The sequence below is a fragment of the Falco rusticolus genome, chromosome 14 (genome assembly GCF_015220075.1).
Source record: "Falco rusticolus isolate bFalRus1 chromosome 14, bFalRus1.pri, whole genome shotgun sequence".
In the NCBI taxonomy this organism is placed as follows: Eukaryota; Metazoa; Chordata; class Aves; order Falconiformes; family Falconidae; genus Falco; species Falco rusticolus.
In genome coordinates, this window is record NC_051200.1 from 17490238 (window position 1) to 17511155 (window position 20918).

The 20918-nt window shown below is 36.3% G+C and overlaps 1 protein-coding gene across 3 annotated transcripts in view; it reads right to left on the reverse strand.

The window, feature by feature from the left end:
• Positions 1-314: 314 nt before the first annotated feature.
• DIAPH2 (diaphanous related formin 2) overlaps positions 315-20918 on the reverse strand; it is a 244533-nt gene continuing 223929 nt past the window's right edge. For all 3 annotated transcript variants that reach the window (XM_037407809.1, XM_037407808.1, XM_037407807.1), the window contains one exon: positions 315-5254. In XM_037407809.1, the coding sequence (XP_037263706.1) occupies positions 5190-5254 (65 nt within the window). In that variant the 3' untranslated portion in view covers positions 315-5189. The remainder of the gene's footprint in view (positions 5255-20918) is intronic.

Consider the following 20918-nt stretch of genomic DNA (forward strand, 5'->3'; position numbering starts at 1 on the left):
AACAGGGCTGATCATACTCATTAGAATTCCGGGTAATTAGAATCTTAAGTACCCACTGCAGAAATGCGGTGCTCTCTCTCCATACGGTTCTGCACTTCAGCCTGTTACGGTGGCATCATTAAGGCGTTTAAGCTGCAATACACAGTTTTGAAGGTGAAAGTCTGCCAAGCTTCTATTCTGTTAAGACCATTTTGTGACGAGGTGAAGTCAATAATTTGGAAAACACCAACAACAGCTGTCTGACTGACCATGTGTCTGTTTTAAAAAGTCTATACTGGAATCCAGAAACTGAAAATAAATATGGACCCATGTAATTTGTTTAGTGATTCCCTTTTATTGTTATTTTTGTAAAAATAAAACATTATCACCATGATTTAATGCTGGGGCTTTTGAAGTATATGTTGGTTTAGATCGTTTTTAAAGCCCTCCTCCATTGGAAAAGGCATCTTTTTCCCCAAATTCAAGTCAAATATACTTGACACCTCAGAGAAAAAAAAAAAACAGATCTATAAAATTTCAGTAAGCTAAAATGGAAAGTAATTTCAGAATGATAATTTTATATAACAAAAACAGATTTTGAGGTGATGGTACCCAATAGGTAATAATCATTATAAACAAGTAAAACATTGGCGCACCTAGCAAAATCATGTTATGTATATCTTTATTACAGTTTTCAGAATACATGGATTAACAATGGCCACGCTGTGATTTCATCAAATTCCTATTTTAATCATTACATACAAACACAGAGCTGTTTAAAAAATAGAAATGCATGAATTTTGTCTTTTTTTTGTCTTTTTTTTTTTCTTTTTTTTTTGGCATCAGTAATCACATGACTTCCAAAAGGGAAACCAAATGGTGCATGATAGCAGACTGACTAAACTGTAATAATTATTGTTCACATTCTGTGGCATATGTATCACCTCAAACAGTGCTAAAAGAAGCACTACAAGAACAAATCCTTCTCCTTTAACATTCTTCTAATGATATCAGTGGATGCTGAGTGACAGCTTGCAGGACTGCAGAATTCACAGGCTTACACAACTCCCTTTTTTGTGCACAAAAGCAATATGTGATCTGAAATAGAGACACCTGAAGCTGAGGGATTTGGCTTTATCTGCTTTGATTTTTAAAAAAATTATTTATTTACATCTTGTGTGCATGCGTGGGCGTGCGTGTAGGTACTGCAGAAGAAGAAATGTAGAGGTTTCTTACAATACTTATTTTAAAATGAGTAACTTGCAAATACAGTATGGCACGTAAGAGGTGGGCTTTACATTGCTCTATCACTTAGCATTTGTTATGCCTGACCTCTCAGCAATTTGAAGGCAAACATTAAAGTATATTTCAGCCAAGCCTTTGTTTAATGGATAAGAAGCAATTTACATATATAGGTAAGTTTGCTCCCACATAACTATGACCAGCTTTAAATATTTACTAGCTATGTATCATTCTCAATATAGGAAGTACTAAATTCACCCATCAAAACAGGATTTGCCTGAGGGATGCAAAAGCCAAACATTGCAAAGTTTTTTTGATGAAAGCTATAGGAGGATTTCCAGAGACAAACCTAAAACAGCCTGATCCTCAAAGTTTTGCAAACCATTTGTATATTGGGGATGAATTTAAAGTCACTGATGAATTGTGGTTTGGATAAAAACCATGAAAACATTGTGTTTTTTACAGCATTTGTCTGAGGTAGTACATATACCACACACAAAAATGCAAAAATATACAGATATTCATAATTATTTGCATATTACAGAAAGGAACTATGGGAATGCTTGCATTTGTATCTGAATTCTCAAGAAAGAACAGATAATTTTAGGTAATGTTTTTCATATTGACCACGGTTGTCTAAAACCAGAACAAATTATGTAATGGTATTACTGGGAGTACTTCCTGAAGCTGTTTGTCAATGCCCTCTGAGGCACTAATTTTGTTTTGGCTTTAGCATCAGTTCGTAATATGACTAACCATTAAACCAAACATCACCCATGTGATGGGAAAGGCTATTTGTTGAATCACAAACAAACATACATGACAAACTGTGTTGCACTTTTTTATCAGTGAACCACATAAAACTTGAGAAAAAAATGTCTAGTGTCTTTACATTTCTGATCTGTACAGCCAGGAGTTAAGCAACAGAGATGTATATTTGTATATGATTTAAACATTTCATTCCCGTGTCAATTGCAAATTTAGTTCAATTCATTGCAAAGGTAAGATTATCTTCCTCTTAAATTAACTAAGAAATGTAAACAGTGTAACATCATAAAAAAACCTAAAAACCTCCTCAGTACTTGTAACTGGTAAAATGTGAATGCAAACAGATGTGCTGGTATATTGTTAACATAATGTCTCAGAGGACATATAGTGAAACATAATTAGCAAGAAATTTATGTATGAACCCTCCAGCGATTTTCTTTCTGGGATTACTTTGAATACAAATATAATTTAACTGATATATTTCGTTTTTTAAAATTAGAAAATAAGGCAAGTGCATTTCTGAAAAAGGTGCTACTCTTCTACACTTCTAGATAAACACGTGACACCTCTGAAAATTAGATCAATAATAAAAACATTAAAAATATCTGCAATTTAATATAGACTGAAAAACTATCAAAAGACAAAGTGACCAGCATCAATTTCAGAAAATATTTTAGACTTCATAAATACGAGCACCCTATATTTACATAAATTTTCTAAACTAGTTTTCCTTTGAAAGACACTTTTGTTCAAACAGATATGTCCATTAAATTATATAAATGTTTCAAATATGAAAAAAATAGTAGTAAAATAGAAGCATCAGATGATGTTATTTTGGATTTGCTTTTTTATTTTTCTAAGATTTGGTTCTTGAAAATCTGTACTCAGCTTTCACAGAGCTTTAAAAAAGAATATAACCCATGGAAATGAAAAACTCGTGCACTAATAACTACTGCTACAGTATAAAGATTCTGTTGTGAGCTTTTGAGTTTTCACATATGAAGATTATACCAATACTTGTAAGTCCCAGCAAAATGCTCATTTTAAAATTTGAATTCTAATACACTGTTGATTGTAGTACAAATTTATATAGACATTATGAACCTAATCCTTTTAAACTGGCTTTGTACATTAAGCACATTTTTATAACTGTAAATTTAGTAGTTCCATTTTTAAAAGTTATGCTAAATAGAAGGTTGATGGTGACCTTACATGAAACAGGATATAAATCTTTATCTCTCTTACTGATAAACAGGGAGACAGAATCCTGTTGCGTGCATTTTTTTTTCCTGAAGTACCATGTAATTCTTTAGTTTGCTACTAAAACCACAAAAAACCTCAAAGAGTTTAGGAAAATTGTTAGTTGACAGCACACATTTCACTAGGCTTCAGTCGTATTCCTATGTTTAGAGATATAGCAATAGGCAAACCCCGTTTCCTTTGAAGACAATTTAAAAAAATAATAAATTCAATAAGAGATTGAAAAGGAACTGTACCTTTTCATACAAAAATTGGATATTGATCACTGTAGTTTGAAACTGTGAGAATTTATCCAAAATAAGTCAGACAGTCTTAAGAGTATCTTGCCAGAGAAGCAAAAAGAACCTACTGTACAAAGAACGCTTGGCTCAAGCAGTAGTGCAAAGTTACACTGCCCCAGTATCGAATGCTCCTCTAGAGCTAGCAGTTTGTGCACAGAAAACAACGTGACAGCTTACCTTCAAAATATTCGTTATACAACATTTAAAAAAAAGTTCCCTGTAACACCAGGCAATAAAAGCATTTGTAAGAATCCATCAATCAGTGAAAAGCAATAGTAATTTGAGAACAAGTGCCATCTACTACATAGTATCCCATTTTTTTTTTTTTTTAAATCATAGCTGAACAACATATGAGCAGTTCCACTGGAACTCCCATTTAAAATCCTCCATCCCATCCAGATAAGCAACGGCCCTTTAGTAGGAAGGATGGTGAGGACTGACCTGAACACCAAGCAGACTGTACATTCAACTAGAGTCTGGGGAGAAAAGGGAACTACAGTTTCCCCTTGAGTGGCAGAACATACACAGTGTCAGCTACTACACTGACTGCTCACCTGAGGTACCGCAGTGCAGGGGGCCTGTACACAAAGTAGAATGGGAGGAACTTCCCCAAAAATCAGGCTGCTGCAACCACCAATCACTGCCATGCAGTGCTGCAGGCAGAACACGTGTCCTTAGCTGCTAAACCCTCAGCACTGAAACCCACCAGGAGAGATCCCGCTACGTATTTTACCTGAGAAACAGAGGAAAAACTCAGAGGCAGTTCTGAATAACTTCATAATGTAGCTCGTCTCTAAAAACCTACACACAGGTATTTTTAGCATAATTAAAATAGGACAATTGTATTTTCCCTAAAATATCTTTACAAAGAATATATAAGTGCATAATTAGAAAAATCCCTCCTTAGATATAGTTAAAAACATAGCCTGCCCTTGATATCATTTAATTTTGGTAAAATCCTATGCTCTGTTTTATTCATTAATTTTTTTTTTTAAGCAGTGATAAGTAACTATACATCGTCATATCACCAAAAGTGTAGATACGTGGTATACCCTACTTGCAGACAAAATAGCTGAATCCACCAAGGCTTTACACTGAGATAAGGTTTTCAGCAACCTGATTGGGACTATGCGTTGCTTTTTGATGGTTACAAAAAAGATTCTGATAATGTAGACCAGCTCATCTCTGAATTTATTAACATACATTTTTATTATTTTTTCCTTTCATGTCCAAATCAGAACTGCAAATGGAATCCACAGCTGCATTCTTTCAACAAATTTGTATTTCCTTACCTATATAAAACATAACCTAGAAATCCCCAACTCCTTTCATGTAAATTGCCAGCTTCAGAAAAAAAAAAAAAAAAGAAAAAAAGAAATAAAAGAAAAAAAAGGGGGGAGAAAAAAAGAACATAAGAAAATAAGATATATATCGTACTGTTTAACACTGTTTACAGATCTTGGTAGTTGGGGTAATAAGATACAGTATGTGGATTATTTAGCAATAGCTTTTAAAATACATAATATTTATACACCTTCTCATTTAATCAATACCAGTATTCCTTTATGATCATTGCCAATTTGCATGATGAACTCTTTTCAAAGTATATCCATTTAATTGCAAATAAAAAGATTCACTAATTCTTTGGCATCAAAAGAATCATACAGCTGCGATTGTTCCATTGTGGCGAGAACGAGACCTTTCCAAAGTTACTCGTCTGTTATCTGTAATACAAAGAGAGGAAAAAACAAATCACCATATGATTTGAAACATGGATAATGCAATGTCAAGAGGTTTTCAAACAGCCCTGAAAATAATTTCAAATGATATGTAAATAAGTAACTAGGAGACTGGATCAGAGAAGTTTCACACTGCAGCTGCCAGAATGAGTTCAAGAGTTCTGCAATCAGCAATAAATTACTTTCTTGATCAGAGAAGCTGGGTGATAAAAGCATTAGGAGGATCCTGAAACACAGTCCCCTTGGAAACAGCACGCAATAAGTAAAATTCTGGGTAAAAATCTTATTTTATAAACAATTTATGCACAGAAGCTCTGGAAAAATAAATTTCAAGTTTCATGAAAACATACTGACCAGTGTGGTGGTGAGAAGCCTACTAGATGCTACAAATATAAAAGCGCTAACACTGTTCACCGTAATTTGGTACAGAGTTAAAAATAGAACAGTTAAATCAGCCACTTCCTAAGCACTTCCTGATTGTGCAATGCGAACAACTTTTAGTATAAAATATTACACAGTAATTATTGCAATGAATAATAAATACGTCTCTATCACAGGGAAACAATCATGGAGTACCAGCCACATTCCTAAATGCCTTTAAAATAAAATTTTAAAGCAATGAATATACACATGCACACACACACACAAAAATAGGACAGAAAATTAACTCCCACTTAGTTTTCTGGGAGTTTTGATTTTTCTTTTTTTAAAATGTCCTGCCACATGCCTTTTTTTTTTTTTTTTTTCAGGGTGTGTGTGTGTGACTGCTTACTTTTGACCCAGCCTTTTCTATTCTCTCCTGTCATATTCAGGTTGCTGCTCTTTGTTTGCACCAGAACACTATCTCCATCGTTACAGCATCAGGGTGTCCCACTATATGCCTGGAACTCCTACGCACTCCTGGATTATTATCAAACTTCAGAAGTAAAAAATCTGACAGACAAACTGCAGGCAAGCAGGTTTTCTCAGCTTTTTTCCAAACGAGCTGAATTAGCTCTATCTGTTCCCACAGCGCTGCAGACTCTAACAGCATGTGTTACTGGTAGTGCTGTGGGAGGGTGCTGAACCTGGGCCAAGGCATAAAACGCATGACCCCAACACGTCTGATGGGCAGAAATGCAGTTTTTCAAAAAGCTATTGACTGAATCACTGTTCCAGAGACCAGGGGACAGGCTGGAGTAAGGACCAATCTGGGGTCCCACCAGTGTGTACAAACACGTGAAGGGAGGCTGCAAAGGGCCCGGAGCCAGGCTCTCTTCAGTGGGGCCCAGTCAGAGGAACAGAGGCAATGGGTGTAAACTGGACCCTGAGGTTACTTCTGAACACGAGGAAACAGTTTTTTACTGTGAGGGTGACCAGGTACTGGAACAGGTTGCCTGGGGAGGTTGTGGAATCTCCACCCTTAGAGAGATCCAAACGCTGTCTGGACATGGTCCTAAGCGACTGGCTATAGGTGACCCTGCTCGAGCTGGGGGGGTGGACGAGATGACCTCCAGAGGTCCCTTCCAACCTCAACCATTTCATGATTCTGTTCTAAGCTAACGAAGCCAGAAATGGTCCCAGCACATTAAATAAGGTTCTGGAGAGGACAAAGGAAGTAATCTCTGTGATCTGTTCCTGGACAAAGAACAGGGGATGCCTGTGGAGATCTGCAAATTGCTCTGCAAATCAACTTTCCTTTTCCCTGTTCACTGAAACTGTCTCCAATGCTATAGGGAATTAACGGCTCCTTTAGCAAGATTATTAGTTCTTTTTATAGTTCTGCCTTGCCTCCTTTTCCCAATGAATCTATCCATGCATAAAGTATTCAAATTACCCTAAGTCAATCCGTTTTGCACGGGAATAAATCTCTATACTGGTTGCAGTGTCACTAGGCACTGGAAATTAAAGCACAAAAATGCTGTCTAAAACCCGTGGAGGGAAGTTTCCAACTCCAGCGTGCTGCTCTTCCCCCGTAACACTCAGTAGTAAAGAGTGTAGCGACACTTGCTCTCAATGGGTAAGAGTGCCTTCACCAGCAGACTATTTCTTGACTGAATTTCACGATTGTCAATGGTTGTACAGGTTAAAAACAGATTAAGAGTCTAAGAACTGTTGATTTCTCCATACTTGTTCATCTAGATTTCTCTCTTTTCTGTTTTATTTCATCATAGTAGAAACATTTCCTGCAAATGACAGTTCAGATTCTCCTGTAACTGCACAACTGAGATGGGACTTAACACAAAAAAGAGAACTTTAAAAACTAGAAGCATTACCATTTCCTTCTTCAGCTGATGACAAAGTATTTTCCCAATTATTAGAAGTAATCTATTCTTTTAAATGATTTTCAGTTTTTAAATAGAAAATTACATTTTCTATTACAGACAATACAAAATCTGAAAGAACCTTGTGGTTCTTTCCAGTCTCTCTTGAATCTAATCAAGCAAACTGGGGTATAAAGAGTCAGTGACTACCAGTAAGAAACAATGTCAGCATTTGCAAGACCTTTTTCTGCAAAGCTTAGAGCACTTTATAGTGAGTCTTACTAAACCAAAAGGCAAGTAGGATATATTTACACTTTAATAAAATTTTCACTTTGTTATAAAAAAGGGATGGGATGATATAGATTTAGTTATTGTCAATGTGAAATTTTAACGTATCTGAAAATTTTGGACGTTAATATGAAGTATTTCTTGTTCTTTAAACAGAGACTTATTTTAATCAACAGTGAATCATATTCACTGTTGAAAAAAGGCTGAAGCAACCTTGTGCGTGTGCATATATACATCTGGTTAAAAGAAACAAGCATTAGTATGTGTACAAACATATATACAAACACAAAGGAATGACTCATTTCTTCACTAGATGTAAAATGTGCTTGTTTATATATAAACATTTGTTTGGTTAAAACAAAGGGTTTCATATCAGGGTCTAAAGTTGGATTGCGCTGGTATTTCAGTGACTCAAGCAACAATTTAAAAAAAATCATGACATTTACAATACTTTCAGCATACACATTCAGTTACCCCCAATGGCTGTATTTACCTTTTTTTAATGTTACAGACTATATTCAATACAATACAAAGAAAGACTGTCTTACAAACATGACTACGGCTAGTGTAGCATAAAACTACGTATAACTTCAATAAATAGTAAAACTATTCACTTGTTGGGGGGTGGTGGTGAGGAGGGAAAAGGAAAGACAGTAGCAGAAGCCTAAAGGAATTCAAAATTAAGCGAAAAGCCATTGCCAAAGTCCATCTCTTTTAAAAGTAGGGCATTTAAGAAGCATCTCCAATGCTCATATTACAAATATTTTAATCTGTCTCAGAAATGAACACATGAACTTAAATGTGGTCTCTCAATCAGCTGAATGGACCTTTTCTTGTAGCAGTAAAAGGTAGACCAATGAAGGGCTAAAATGGAAAAAAAAGTGTTATTTTTATATCATAAAATAATCTTTTAGCTAGTTGGATCAAATTCAAATGAAATAAATACACAACTAAATGCTGAAAAATCAAATTGGTAGCTCCTTTTTAGTACATACAATACTGGAATGTAATCTTGACCATGCAAACTTTACACCTCCACTGGAAAAAATATATGGATTTTGTTATAATTATTACTTGCCCAAGTCTTTTTGCACTCAATATAGAACCAAGATGGGAATAAATAGTATCTACAACATATTTGTAGAGGTGCTTTTGATACATACAATTCGTTCACTGTGTAATATCAATCTACTAATGTAATAAAAAAATAAAAAAAGAAAAAGAAGCAAACCCACAATCAGCTTAGTGTATAAATACAATGAATATTTGCCATGAAGTAAATAAAATCTAAAGGTTGGGTTTAGACAATGTATTATGATTTTATGGACTCTGACAACTTCATCCTTAAGATGTTCTCCCTTATACTCTGCATGTATAAAGTATTAGAAATTACAATCAATTAAAAACACACTGGTAGGGGAGTGGAAAATATTTTTGCAAAAAACTACAATCTGTAAAATGTATTTTTCCTTTCCTTAATGCTCCTTCATTAGTTCTGTTATTAAAGGAGAAGTCTCAATAGCTGCAACAGATTGATTAACTCAGTAGCATGTTACCAACAAACTTGGTAATATTAGGAGAAAAATAAATAGTATTTTGCAGAACTGCAATACTATGATTAAGTGACTTTTCCATTTTGCTTTCTGCTTATTCACTCTTCCAGGTAGTAACTTTATGCTCTCCTAATTATAAACCTTACTTTTTATGAGCAATCAATGCTAGTAGTAATAGAGATGTTGTGCAATCGAACGAACTAGTCATGACTCAGATATCTGATAATAGTCTATAAAAGCATAACTCAAAGGTACCCAACTGGAATTTGTATTATCCACAAATAACAACCACAAAACCAGTTCTCTTTGACATGCCTTATATTAAAATTATAGATGTATTATAACCTGCTACCTTGGGCCTGGTACCTTAGTTGACTAATTCTCCAAGATTAAATATTTTTTTTTCCCACTCAGTTAAAGCATTAAAGGTGTTTCTTTGTGCCTTAATTACAGCACTCAATTCAAACACTAGACTGATTTTGAAATCTTATTTCCCTGCAGACGTTCCTAGACTGCTCATCAGATTATCTAAGTTCCCCCCAAAGGTAAATAACTGCAGCACCCCTTGATTAGCATTAAAAAAAACCCAGCACCAACTATGCCCTAAAATCACACACACACATACACCCCCCCAACCAACAACCAGACATGACTGGTGCAGATAGCTACCTTTTGCCCTTCTTTTAAAACAAAAGGTTGAAAAATTAATCTATATGAGAAAGTAAAACACCTAAATGTTGTAAGAAAATGGGCTAAAAAGAATACTGGGGTTTTCAGGAATAAAATATTACCTGAACTATTTTGCCTTCTTTAAAAACAGAGATCACAGGGCCGTCACACCTGAACAAAACTTATTTGAAATACTGTCTTAGTTAATAAATACAATGTGAGAGCTTAAACAAGTGCCAAATTGTTGAATCTGAAAAGGGGTAGCTACAGCATTGGGTACTCAGCTAGCAACCGTTGTGCTTGAGCACATGCTGGAAGGCATGAGCTCCAGTGAGAACTCTGAAATGCTAATTTATTTAAAAAGCTCACACCATTAACTTGTACGATCACTACTTTTTTTTTTTTCTTTTCCCTCCTGACTAACCACTCCAAGGTGAAAGAATTAACCTTCCCATAGCTGACAATAATAAAAGTTGTTTAATGCTCAGAGAAAGAAGGTACCAGCTTGAGCTGACCTAAAAATGACCACATGAAGAAGGTAAAAATACTCAGTAATGAATAAAATATTCCAAGTTTCATCTTTCTGAAATAAATTTGACTATGCAAAAGATGCAGAAATGCATGCTGTAAGGGAATTTGTATGGCCCTATGCCTTTGGGAATCAATGAAGGCATTTATACCAAACATTTATTTATTCATTCATGCAAACTTTTATTAGGAAATCCTACTGAAACACATCCTGTTTTCCTGAGCAACCAAAGGGGAAACCCTCATACAGTCCCAGGTACTTCAGCAAGCACCACAAATGTATATGACATGGAAAACAATCAGAAGAGCAAGTTAATTTCCTGCAAATATGGAGTGATTACACACACAAAAAAAGATAAATAGTAAGATGGTCATTTATGAATGTTCTAAATGGATTAACTGTCACAACTGATGATAATTCCAAGGAGAAAACAGTGCATCTTTCGATAGTGACGACACTGGCATTTCTTCTTTAGAAAAAGCTGGAAATCTGAATTGCACTTTACAGAGATAACTAAACATTTTCTATATCTTGTCAATGATTAGAACTGGGACAAGGTATACTAAATTTAAATCACTTTAGCCTGGGTAGCCTCTGGTTTCCTCCTTGAACCCTTGCTGTTGTTTAACCCCAGCCAGCAACTAAGTACCACACAGCCGCTCGCTCACTGCCCCCCGTGAGATGGAAAGAAGAATCAGAAAAAAAGTAAAACCCATGGGTTAACAACAGTTTAATAATTGAAATGAAGTAAAACAGACTACTACTACTACCACCACCAATAATAATTGTACGGAAAAGGGAGATAAAAAGAGGAAGAGAAATAAAACTGAAGGTGGGGGGTGGGATCCAACAAAAAGAAACCAAGTGATGCACAATTACAACGGCTCAGCACCCACCGACAGGTGCCCAGCCAGTCCCTCAGCAGCCGTCTCCCCAGCCAACCCCCCCCCCCAGTTCACATACTGAGCATGACATGACATGGGACAGAACATCCCTGTGGCCAGCTGGGGCCATCTGTCCCGGCTGTGCCCCCTCCCAGCTTGCTGAGCCCCCCAGCCTGCTGACGGACAGGGCACGAGAAGTCATTGACTTTGTATAAGCCCTACTTAGCAACAACTGAAAACATCCGTGTGTTATCAACATTATTCTCATCCCAAATCCGAAACACAGCACTGCACCAGCTACTAGGAAGAAAATTAACTCTATCCCAGCTGAAACAGAACAGCCAGCTATGCACAAGGAAAACTGAAGCCAAGTTACAATGTCATTGTATGTAACAGCTTATTATCTATTGCTTTAAAGAGCAACCCATAACGAGAATTAACTTTATTATTTTTCTTTATTGACTGCATGCACCTTTGCCAACTTAGCTTACCCACAATGAAAGGTAAATCTTTTTGGAACTTGGAATTGAAAGAACGTAAGACAGAAGTAGGAACGATAGACAGTGTAAAACAGCAGGGAAGCCCATCAGTCTCCAGCACCTCTTTAACAGCTACACATGAACACTGTTCTCGATATTGCCTGGCCTGTACCTATGACATTATTAGAGAATACCAGCTAAGAAATGAGTTACTCAAGGAAAATAAGAGCTTCGAAACTGTTGTCTGCGTCTAGAACAAAATCCTTTTGAGAAACAGAACCTTCAGAAAAAACAGCTCTCCTCATGTCAATTCTGTTTTCAGTCCGTCTCCGTGAGATTTGATTTCGAACTGATCTTGCAAAATGTGTGGCCTATATAAAAAAAACCAAACCAAACCAAAACAGCAACAAGGTAAAAATCAGTATGGGAGAAATGCAGCCAAAATAACATCTCAGAAGAACTCTCTGAAACAGACAGCTCTTTCTGAAAGATCTTTACTGCAAATACATGAAACAAGCAAATAAAACAGTTTTCTAACTGGGTTAAGGGAAACTGTAAAGTTAATATGTTTTCTTTCAAACTTGTAGTATTTTAAACATGAATATTTCAACTTCAACAGGCACCCTACACATGCCTGGCACAATCTGAACTAGACCGTTTATAACCATCATACTGGATCGTTTTACATTCATTCGGATTTGATATTTTTGTAACCAAAAAAGAGAAAAGATCAAGTGATAAGACATCCCTGTTCTCAGCTTTTTTTTCCTGAACAGAATCTCAAATTCTTGACAATCAAACTTAAATGACAGCTAAATTGGTTATTTTAGCATCAACTTCAAAGAGAACATTGAGATTTCAAGCAAACCCTGTAGCTGTGAGGTCAGACTATACAGCCTGTTTTATTTTGGTTTAAGTCTGACCCCAGACTTTCATGTGAAAGCTGAGCGATAACCTGAGCATATACACTGTATATGTTGTTAGGATGGAGAAAAAGGAACTTACCCTTAGCCCAAAGAAATAGCAGGGGTGGGGTGGGGTGGGGTATGTGATTTTTGTATCTTTTTTTAAAGTTCTCAAAACCAGATGGCCTATATAAACAGCTGAAACATTAATTATAAAGGCATCATGTGTTTGTCTTATAATAATTTAAAAATCATGTTCTTGACCTGGCTTGGTCAAGTGGGATGCTTACCAGTATATTGACATGTAGAGAAAAGGTGTTGTAGAGTAAGAAAAGTTTTTAGAATAAGTAAGGGGGAAGGGAAAAACAAAAGGTTCTGTGTAGCTGTTAGGAAGATTTCTAGGATAGGAAGAAAAAGTATTATGGAGAACTAACAGACTTATAAAGGACTTCTCTCCAGACTGAATGGTTCCTCCTCTGAAAAAAGGAGACGCACACATCTACCTCTTGAATTATCTGCAGAAGTCAGGAGTGCCAAAATTATCATCATAACATAGGAAGCCTTAAGGTCAGATAGAGTTGTATGCAGATATGTATTCTGTTTGAAAATACTTGCTTCAAAAGCATTAGTCATTTCGATAACAGACAGTACCTTCATTTTAAAAAGGTTTCCAGACCAGCCTATGTCTACAATTTCTCATTGAGTACATGTGGATGTTTGAATTCTTTTTAACTTGCTAAATACAAGTTGTTAATATCCAGAAGCACTGTAGTACAGAGCCAGGTCTAAAATAAGGAGAGCTAAAGGACTTAAGTCCTGACACAAAGGGGTTTCACTAAGATTAAAAGGGAACAAAGACACATCTAATCTTACTGCTGCTAGTCAGACCCAGCTTGCTGGGCACCGTTAATTGTAGCCTTTGAGTCGCATGAAAATGCAGCACATCAGTAAAAAAGCCATTTATTTATGTTCAATGTATTATGCATTAAAACGCTTTAAAAAAGAATAATGTGAGAAGTTTTAATGTTAAATGGCATGTGTGATGACATTTACCAGCTCAGCGCAACCCAGCTGTGACCACCGTCAATACAGTATGGGAACACAATAAAAGTAGCACTTTTGCAACCAAAATCTAGGATGTTGTCCATCTGCACTACAATTCCATTAAGCAAATAAATACTTATCCTATTATAGAGCTGAAGAGAATTTAATAAACTTAGATATTTATGGAATAAAAATGGATTTATAAACTATCTTCAAGTAATCTGTTTAAAATAAATTTTACTATTGCTTACTCCAAGCTTTAAAGATTTTAAAAAATTATAATGAATTGGCCCAATAAGCTAAGATTCCTTAAACCTTTAAATGATCTGTTTAATATTTTAATTTGGCTTTGTTTTCTTTGTTAATAGTACCACTTGGGATACGCATTGAAAGCTCTTCCACTAGAGTTGCAATGGAAAAGCCTTGGTTTGAGACAACACATGCCTGCCTTAGGGGTTACAAGACAAATCAATCTATTTTTCTCCTTTCCTCCAAGGGTAATTGGCCTTTAAAATCACAGAGGAAAATAGGCCTTCATGTCAGTACAGTGCAGGCACATACACAGCTATTTTTCATTTCTTTTTCAGTTTGAATTCTCAGCTGAGAAATAAACTTAGAAAGGTGGGAAAATAAAAAGAAGGTGAAGAGGAATGATTGCATCAGTACAAACCCTCTCCAGTAAGAAAGCAGCCCTGTGACCAGTGTTGGAATCTGGATTTACTGAAACCTGCTAAAAATAGCTGTCATTTTCCTAGTCAGTATTTTTTATTCCTGTTTGTGATTCAGTTTACTTGATTTTTTTGTGACAGCCTGTACCACCAACATTTATGGAGATCTGTCACAGGATTTAGTTAAACTGAGAAGTTATAATTACTGCTTCATTTCCCATACAGTCTCACAAAATAGTACTGATTTTTACCTCATCCTTACAAAATCACCTTTTTCAAGCAGCCATCATGGCTATGAGTATCCCCTACAATCCTTATGCTGTGCTACACACACAATCATGTATAAACTCACAGTTTCAGATTTAAAATACTGTTAAAATGTATACAGTAAATTTTATCCTGGCTATTGAATTGCTTCAAAGCAGTGAAACTCATACAAGAGCCTTCATATTTTTCTTATTGTTATTGAAGGTGATGTGCAATACATTACTCATATACCTCTAGTGAGAAATTCTCATTGGAAAATATTTTCCAGTGCATTAAGATGAGTAATTAGCTGAACAACAACTGATATACAAAAACAACAACAACGAAGTCCAAAAAAGTCAAAACAACGTCTGTCTCTTAAAAACAGTACTAAAATTCCCTTGAAACAGAGCACTGAACGTGTACCACTAAACCTTTAATGTGAACTTGCTCACTGGGAGGGTGTATACAGGTGTAAAGCAATTATTAGATTTGATATCTGAATGAACTCAGGTTCCCATTAGAGCCTGAATGCTTCAATGACCCTATTCTTTTCCTCCGAATGCTCCCAGACCTGACCAACTTAATTATTCTGACTAGTGAAACATTTAGGACATGAACATATGATTTGTTTTAAACCAAATGAGACAACTGAAAGTACTTCCTAAAATAAAATAAAATAAAATAAAAAAAGTAAAGAAAAGAAAGAACAAGATATGTGATGCAATGTGTCGAATCCTGGAAGAAGGTCAGGTCTAAGTAACAGTAACAAAGAAACAGAAAAAGAGATCCATTGCAATAAAATTGCATTTAATCAGATATTTTCACTTGAACTTCTCATTTGTAACCTTTATTGCATCTCACGTACAGGGGAAAAGGTGTATCTTATGAATCAGAAGGCTGAAACAAATTTCAGAGAGTAAATACTAGGTCTGCTTCAGTAAGGAAAAACCCCAAACCTCAAACCACAGAATTATGTCTCTCCTTTCATGATTACACACACACTTTTAACAATTGTCTAAAAGTAAAAGTAGATCCTCTAATAAAAAACCCCACAAGAATTTAATGGCAGAGAGGACAGATTTGCTGATATAGAAGATGAGTTTCCTATTTTAATTGTTCCTACTATTTGACTGTGAAGGAAAAGTGCATGACATTGCAAAATTATCTATTCACATTTTAAACAGATTTGTTCTGAAGCTAACAAACCATACTCTTCGTAAATATTGTAATTTAAAATGGCTTCCAAAATGTCCTATTCCCAGCTCCCCTATTAACACTACTGCTCTTACAATTTGCATTTGCTTTGAAAGTTGACTGTAAGGTTACAAACAGGACAAAGAAATAAAGACAGTAATAGGTTCTGAACTCCCAAGTATACAAGCAGCCATAAAGTTAGCATCTTCTCATCCAAATGCATTTGTCCTTAAAAAGAATCAAACTGACACCGAAGTGGTCCCCTTGCCCCTTGCCTCCTTTCACTAATGATATGTAATGGCTGCTGAGCCTGCAATAAACGTGTTTATGTCCAGCTAGATTGCCATCATTTTACAATCTAATCTGATACTTTTAAGAAAGAATAAAGTAGCGAGAGACCAGCACCAGCTTGTGCTGAAGGCATTTCTTGACATCAGCCTTCACTTCGCACTTCAAATGGAAGTATTCGATTTGACAAAACATACAGAAAGTCAAGAGAGAAGACTCTTCACCTCTTCTCCAAAACTGCCTGATAGAAGTCAATACCAATTGCTTTGCAAAGTTACAGTCAAAACCTGACAGATGAAAGTCAAAGGGGAAGCTTTCCAGCTATTCCTTACAATATTTTATTAAAGAGTGGCGTGCAAATGTGCTTGTCTCAGTAGGATCACCCCCACCTGCAATCCTCATTTTTATCAGTTAGCAGGTTGAATACTGGAAGTTGCATCTCCCATTCATAGGTGCTTTATTCTTTGCATATAACTTGAACTCAAAGATAGAGGGGGAGGGGGGGGGGGGGGAAAAAAAAAAAAAAAGAGAAACCTCTTTTTTCTATAAAGGACCTTCTTTCAGAACAGTAGTTGGATAACACTCCTGAAGAGCAAGGATTTCCTGCTGGTTCATGTAAACTGGCTACCACAGTTTTTCTCCATACCCAGAAAACTACAGCCCCAGTCAAAAGCAAACAACTTTCCCTGTAGCCTGCAAAAGTCTCTCCTGTATTTTTTATGCATCAGAAATAAATTCTCTTTCTATATATATATATATATATAATAACTGCAATAACTTGTAGTCTACATGTAAAATGAAATATTTTAAATAATACAATAAAGGCAGACTATCCATAATTATTTTTTGATTAAATAAAATATCAGCATTTTTTATTCATGGCTAGGTTAACATTTACAATTCAGCATTTTGCAATATTTAAATGGAATTGAATATGCTATGAGAAAACTTAAAACTACATCACTCCCGTATGATGGGCTGGCACAGGCTGCAGTCTTCTGTGCCCATCTGCACCTTCATGGAGTAACACGAAAGAGAAGCTCCCGTCTGAGCCTGGCAAGATGATCTCATCACTACCTGCTCCTTCCCTACACACCCCAACCAAGAATAACTAGATACTGCACGTGATTTACTCCAAATTATTTGCAACAAAGGCATATACAGGCTATGTGAATGTGAAGTGTGGCTTATTAAAAGAATTAAATTCTTTTTTAATTGAAGTAATTTCAACTATAGATGGCAGACTCTGAGGTAAAATATAACAACTTTTCAGAACATAGGAGTCTAATTCCATTCTTGGCTGAGCACAGACAAGTCCATTATGATTCAACATGAGACCTCGGTGCTCACATAATGCAGAATTTGACCCTTTTTGTTCATACAAAAAACAAAAGTATATAAGCAGTTAATGCTTCGACGGGGCTACGAGATTCCATTAACAGCTCAAAACAGTTCCTATTTATTAATACTTGTACGAGGGGTGTTATTTTCTAAGGCTTCCTGTGCTATTTCAGTAACAACTCTCTCAGATTAGTGGAATCTCACAATTAACACCTTATCACGCCATAATCCTGGTTTATTTTGGTTGCAGTCTGCCACTGTGTCCCTTCCCCATCAAGACAGCTCTGTCGGACAAGGACCTCACAGGAGGAAGGGCAGGGGCAGCGTGTGATTACAGCACCTGAATCTGTTATTCAGAGGGCTCCTAAGAACCTGCGAATATTTTAGGAAACGGCCCTTTTGCAAAGACTAAGGAGACTACTATGTTTAGGTGGACTATTATTGTCTGCTTTTCAAAAACAGGTTTAAAAATGCTATGGCTTTTTAAGACCACACATAAAATATTACTTCCACATGAGTCTAACTGTCTAAATGAATCCCTATTTAGAAAAAAAAAAGCAATTAAATAAATATGGACACAACAAAATATGCATAGATCTTCTTTCTGAAACTTCTTTCTGAGGTCAAGCCTTTTTACCTTTCCCAGATGCACAGCTACAAACACCTCCTTTACTAAACAGCGAGCTGTGACAGTGCTGACAGCCTATGCTACTCACTGTGAAGGGGGCCCTAAACATTATTTTTTTTCTGTATTAAAAACAAGACAAGGTATGGCTTGGTAGAAACTAAAGAACACATCCTATTAGCAACAAAAGTATGTAGCAAGCAGCAAGTTCCACAAGTTTAAAATAACAATTTCACTTTATTTTAAAAGAAAAATATACAATATAGAGCTAAAAAGAAGTTAAGGTCTTTAACTGACAGAGATTTCTTCATCCCACTATTGCTACCAAAAATACTCTTCAGGTCACCAATTAACAGATGATGACTTATTACAACCCACAAGTATGGCACTCTCTAGGCAAATGTCAAAACTGGAAAACTAACCGGAATCTTTCAACCTCTCAATACCAGAGCTATAAACTTTTATGAAATTACCTAATGCTTATGAAAGGAGCTCCAGAGCAAGCAACGCCAAGGTTAGCATTGATTGTCATGGGTTCTGTCAGGGAGTGATACAGCCTTAATATTGCTTACAGATTTTAAAAAATATTTTGTTAAATGTGGGTGTGTTGTCTTAAGCACATTTAGTTGAAATTAGCTTACACTACAATTTAACACTAGGTAACAGATGAACAAGTTAAATGAGAAGCATTTTTCCAGGAGTTTTTAACTACTCTTGTGATTCAAAAATAACTACATCCAAGTGCTAATGCCAACACTCATAATATGAATAAAAACATTTTTACATACGTGAATGCTAGGAAAGCAGAATGATGGTAATGTGCTGACTACACCAGAAAATTAGTCCTTCCCTCTTAACTTCAGGCATGACCTTGTTACTTTAAATAACATACTCATCCAAAAACCTGCTGCAAATAGTCTATAGTCTTTTCTCTTGGAGATCTTATATAAACAGACTCCTCTCTGCCCCTTTAGGTGTTAAGTTTATCTAGTTGCCTAATCCTAATTAAGATAATATAGGACTGCTGTTTATGGACCCCTACCTGTTTGCTGCCTTGTGCCATGCAGTCTTGGCTTCTCTGCAGCTTTACTGTCCTTCTGGCTCACCGAAGAACTAGTTATACTGTGTTAGAAAAATCCACTTCCCCAGCTCCACTGAGCAGGGAGAATTGCTGTTCTATGCTTTCAGGTCTCACTTGGTTACTGCATTGTTTCTGGAAGTTAAACTACCTCATATCAATTGCTCACAATCCTCCTGTGTTCTCTGACCTCTTTGTCAGTTATTAATTTCCTTAATACATTATCTATCAGTTAATTCTTCCCTGACATACTAAACTTACACGACGTTAGAATTCTCTTAAAGATAACACTGATAGCATAGTCCAGCTTCTGCACTGATTAATTGAAAATGAGCTGCAACTGTGCAAAGGCGAACTGAGAACTGCTGGGCAGATCTGTTCTGAGCAGGAACAGAAAATCATCTCTACTTGGTCAATTCTTGCACAAGCCAGATACTGCAAATCCCAGGTAACAGACACAGCCAAAAGGAACCCTGTTTTTCACCTTTTTGTTTAGCTAATAAACAGTCATTAGATGCTCCTGTCATTTATTTATGCTTCTATCAGCAAGAATCTGAGGCACAACATACAACAAAGAACTGGTTAAATACGTTCCCCCACCTGATTACATTACAGGAGAACATGACTTCCCAAGACTGTAATTTCTTGGCTCCAACAGTGATCAAGACAGAAAGATTAAAAAAATAAAATAAAAGATCTCAAATGCTTTACCTTACTAACTTAAAGGTAAGCCTCATTTCTCTTACTGTTTCTTTCAATTTCCTCTCCATTCTCAGCCTTTTTCATCACAGAACATAAACCAGTAACTATTACACAGGTTTTTTTGGAGCCCTCCAACTTCCTCTCCACACTGAACCAAATCTACTCACACACCCAATTTTGCTTTAATTTGTAGGTGAACCAGCTTCTTTTTTACCTGCTTTTCCCTCTCAGCATTTTCAGAACATGGCTAAATAGCCTTTCTTCCAAAAATTTTGTATCCCACAACATCAGGTAAGCAGCCCAGCATCCCCCATGCCACTCCACATCTTGAAAAAGGAGACGGTCACTCAGTCTTTTTATCTAACCTGATGCAGCGGAACTAAACAAGCCCACTTATTCAGCTCATGATACGTGCGTGAATGCAAAGCTTGAAGAAATAAATTCATTTTCACTTGGGCTGGATACGAAGCAGTACCGACAGCTTACACAAAGATGCTCAGGAAGATTTTGCAATTTAAATTCAGCTCTTCACCCTTCTCGAGACAGAAGCGACAGAAGGGAAGGGTAGGGCAAGGGTTGCTTGGCTGTGTATAAGGTTGCAGAAAAGGCCAGAACAGGTCACTGCTGACAGTGCAGAAAGATGAGCAAGTCATTCAGGGACAAATGTGGCCTTAAGCATCTTCTGAACACACTGGGCTCGGTTTGCTAATAAGGGTGAGGGTTGTTGGGTAACCTCCTTCACTGTCACATGGAAGAGACTTCAGAATTCTACATCTCCTCATAGATACCTTCCAGACTTGAAAATAATGTTTTGTGCCACAAAATAAACATTATTTTCCCTTCCAACATTTTTTCCTTTTAAAGGTCTAGTTTGCAGTACCACTCCAAAACTCGTTTTACCATACAAACA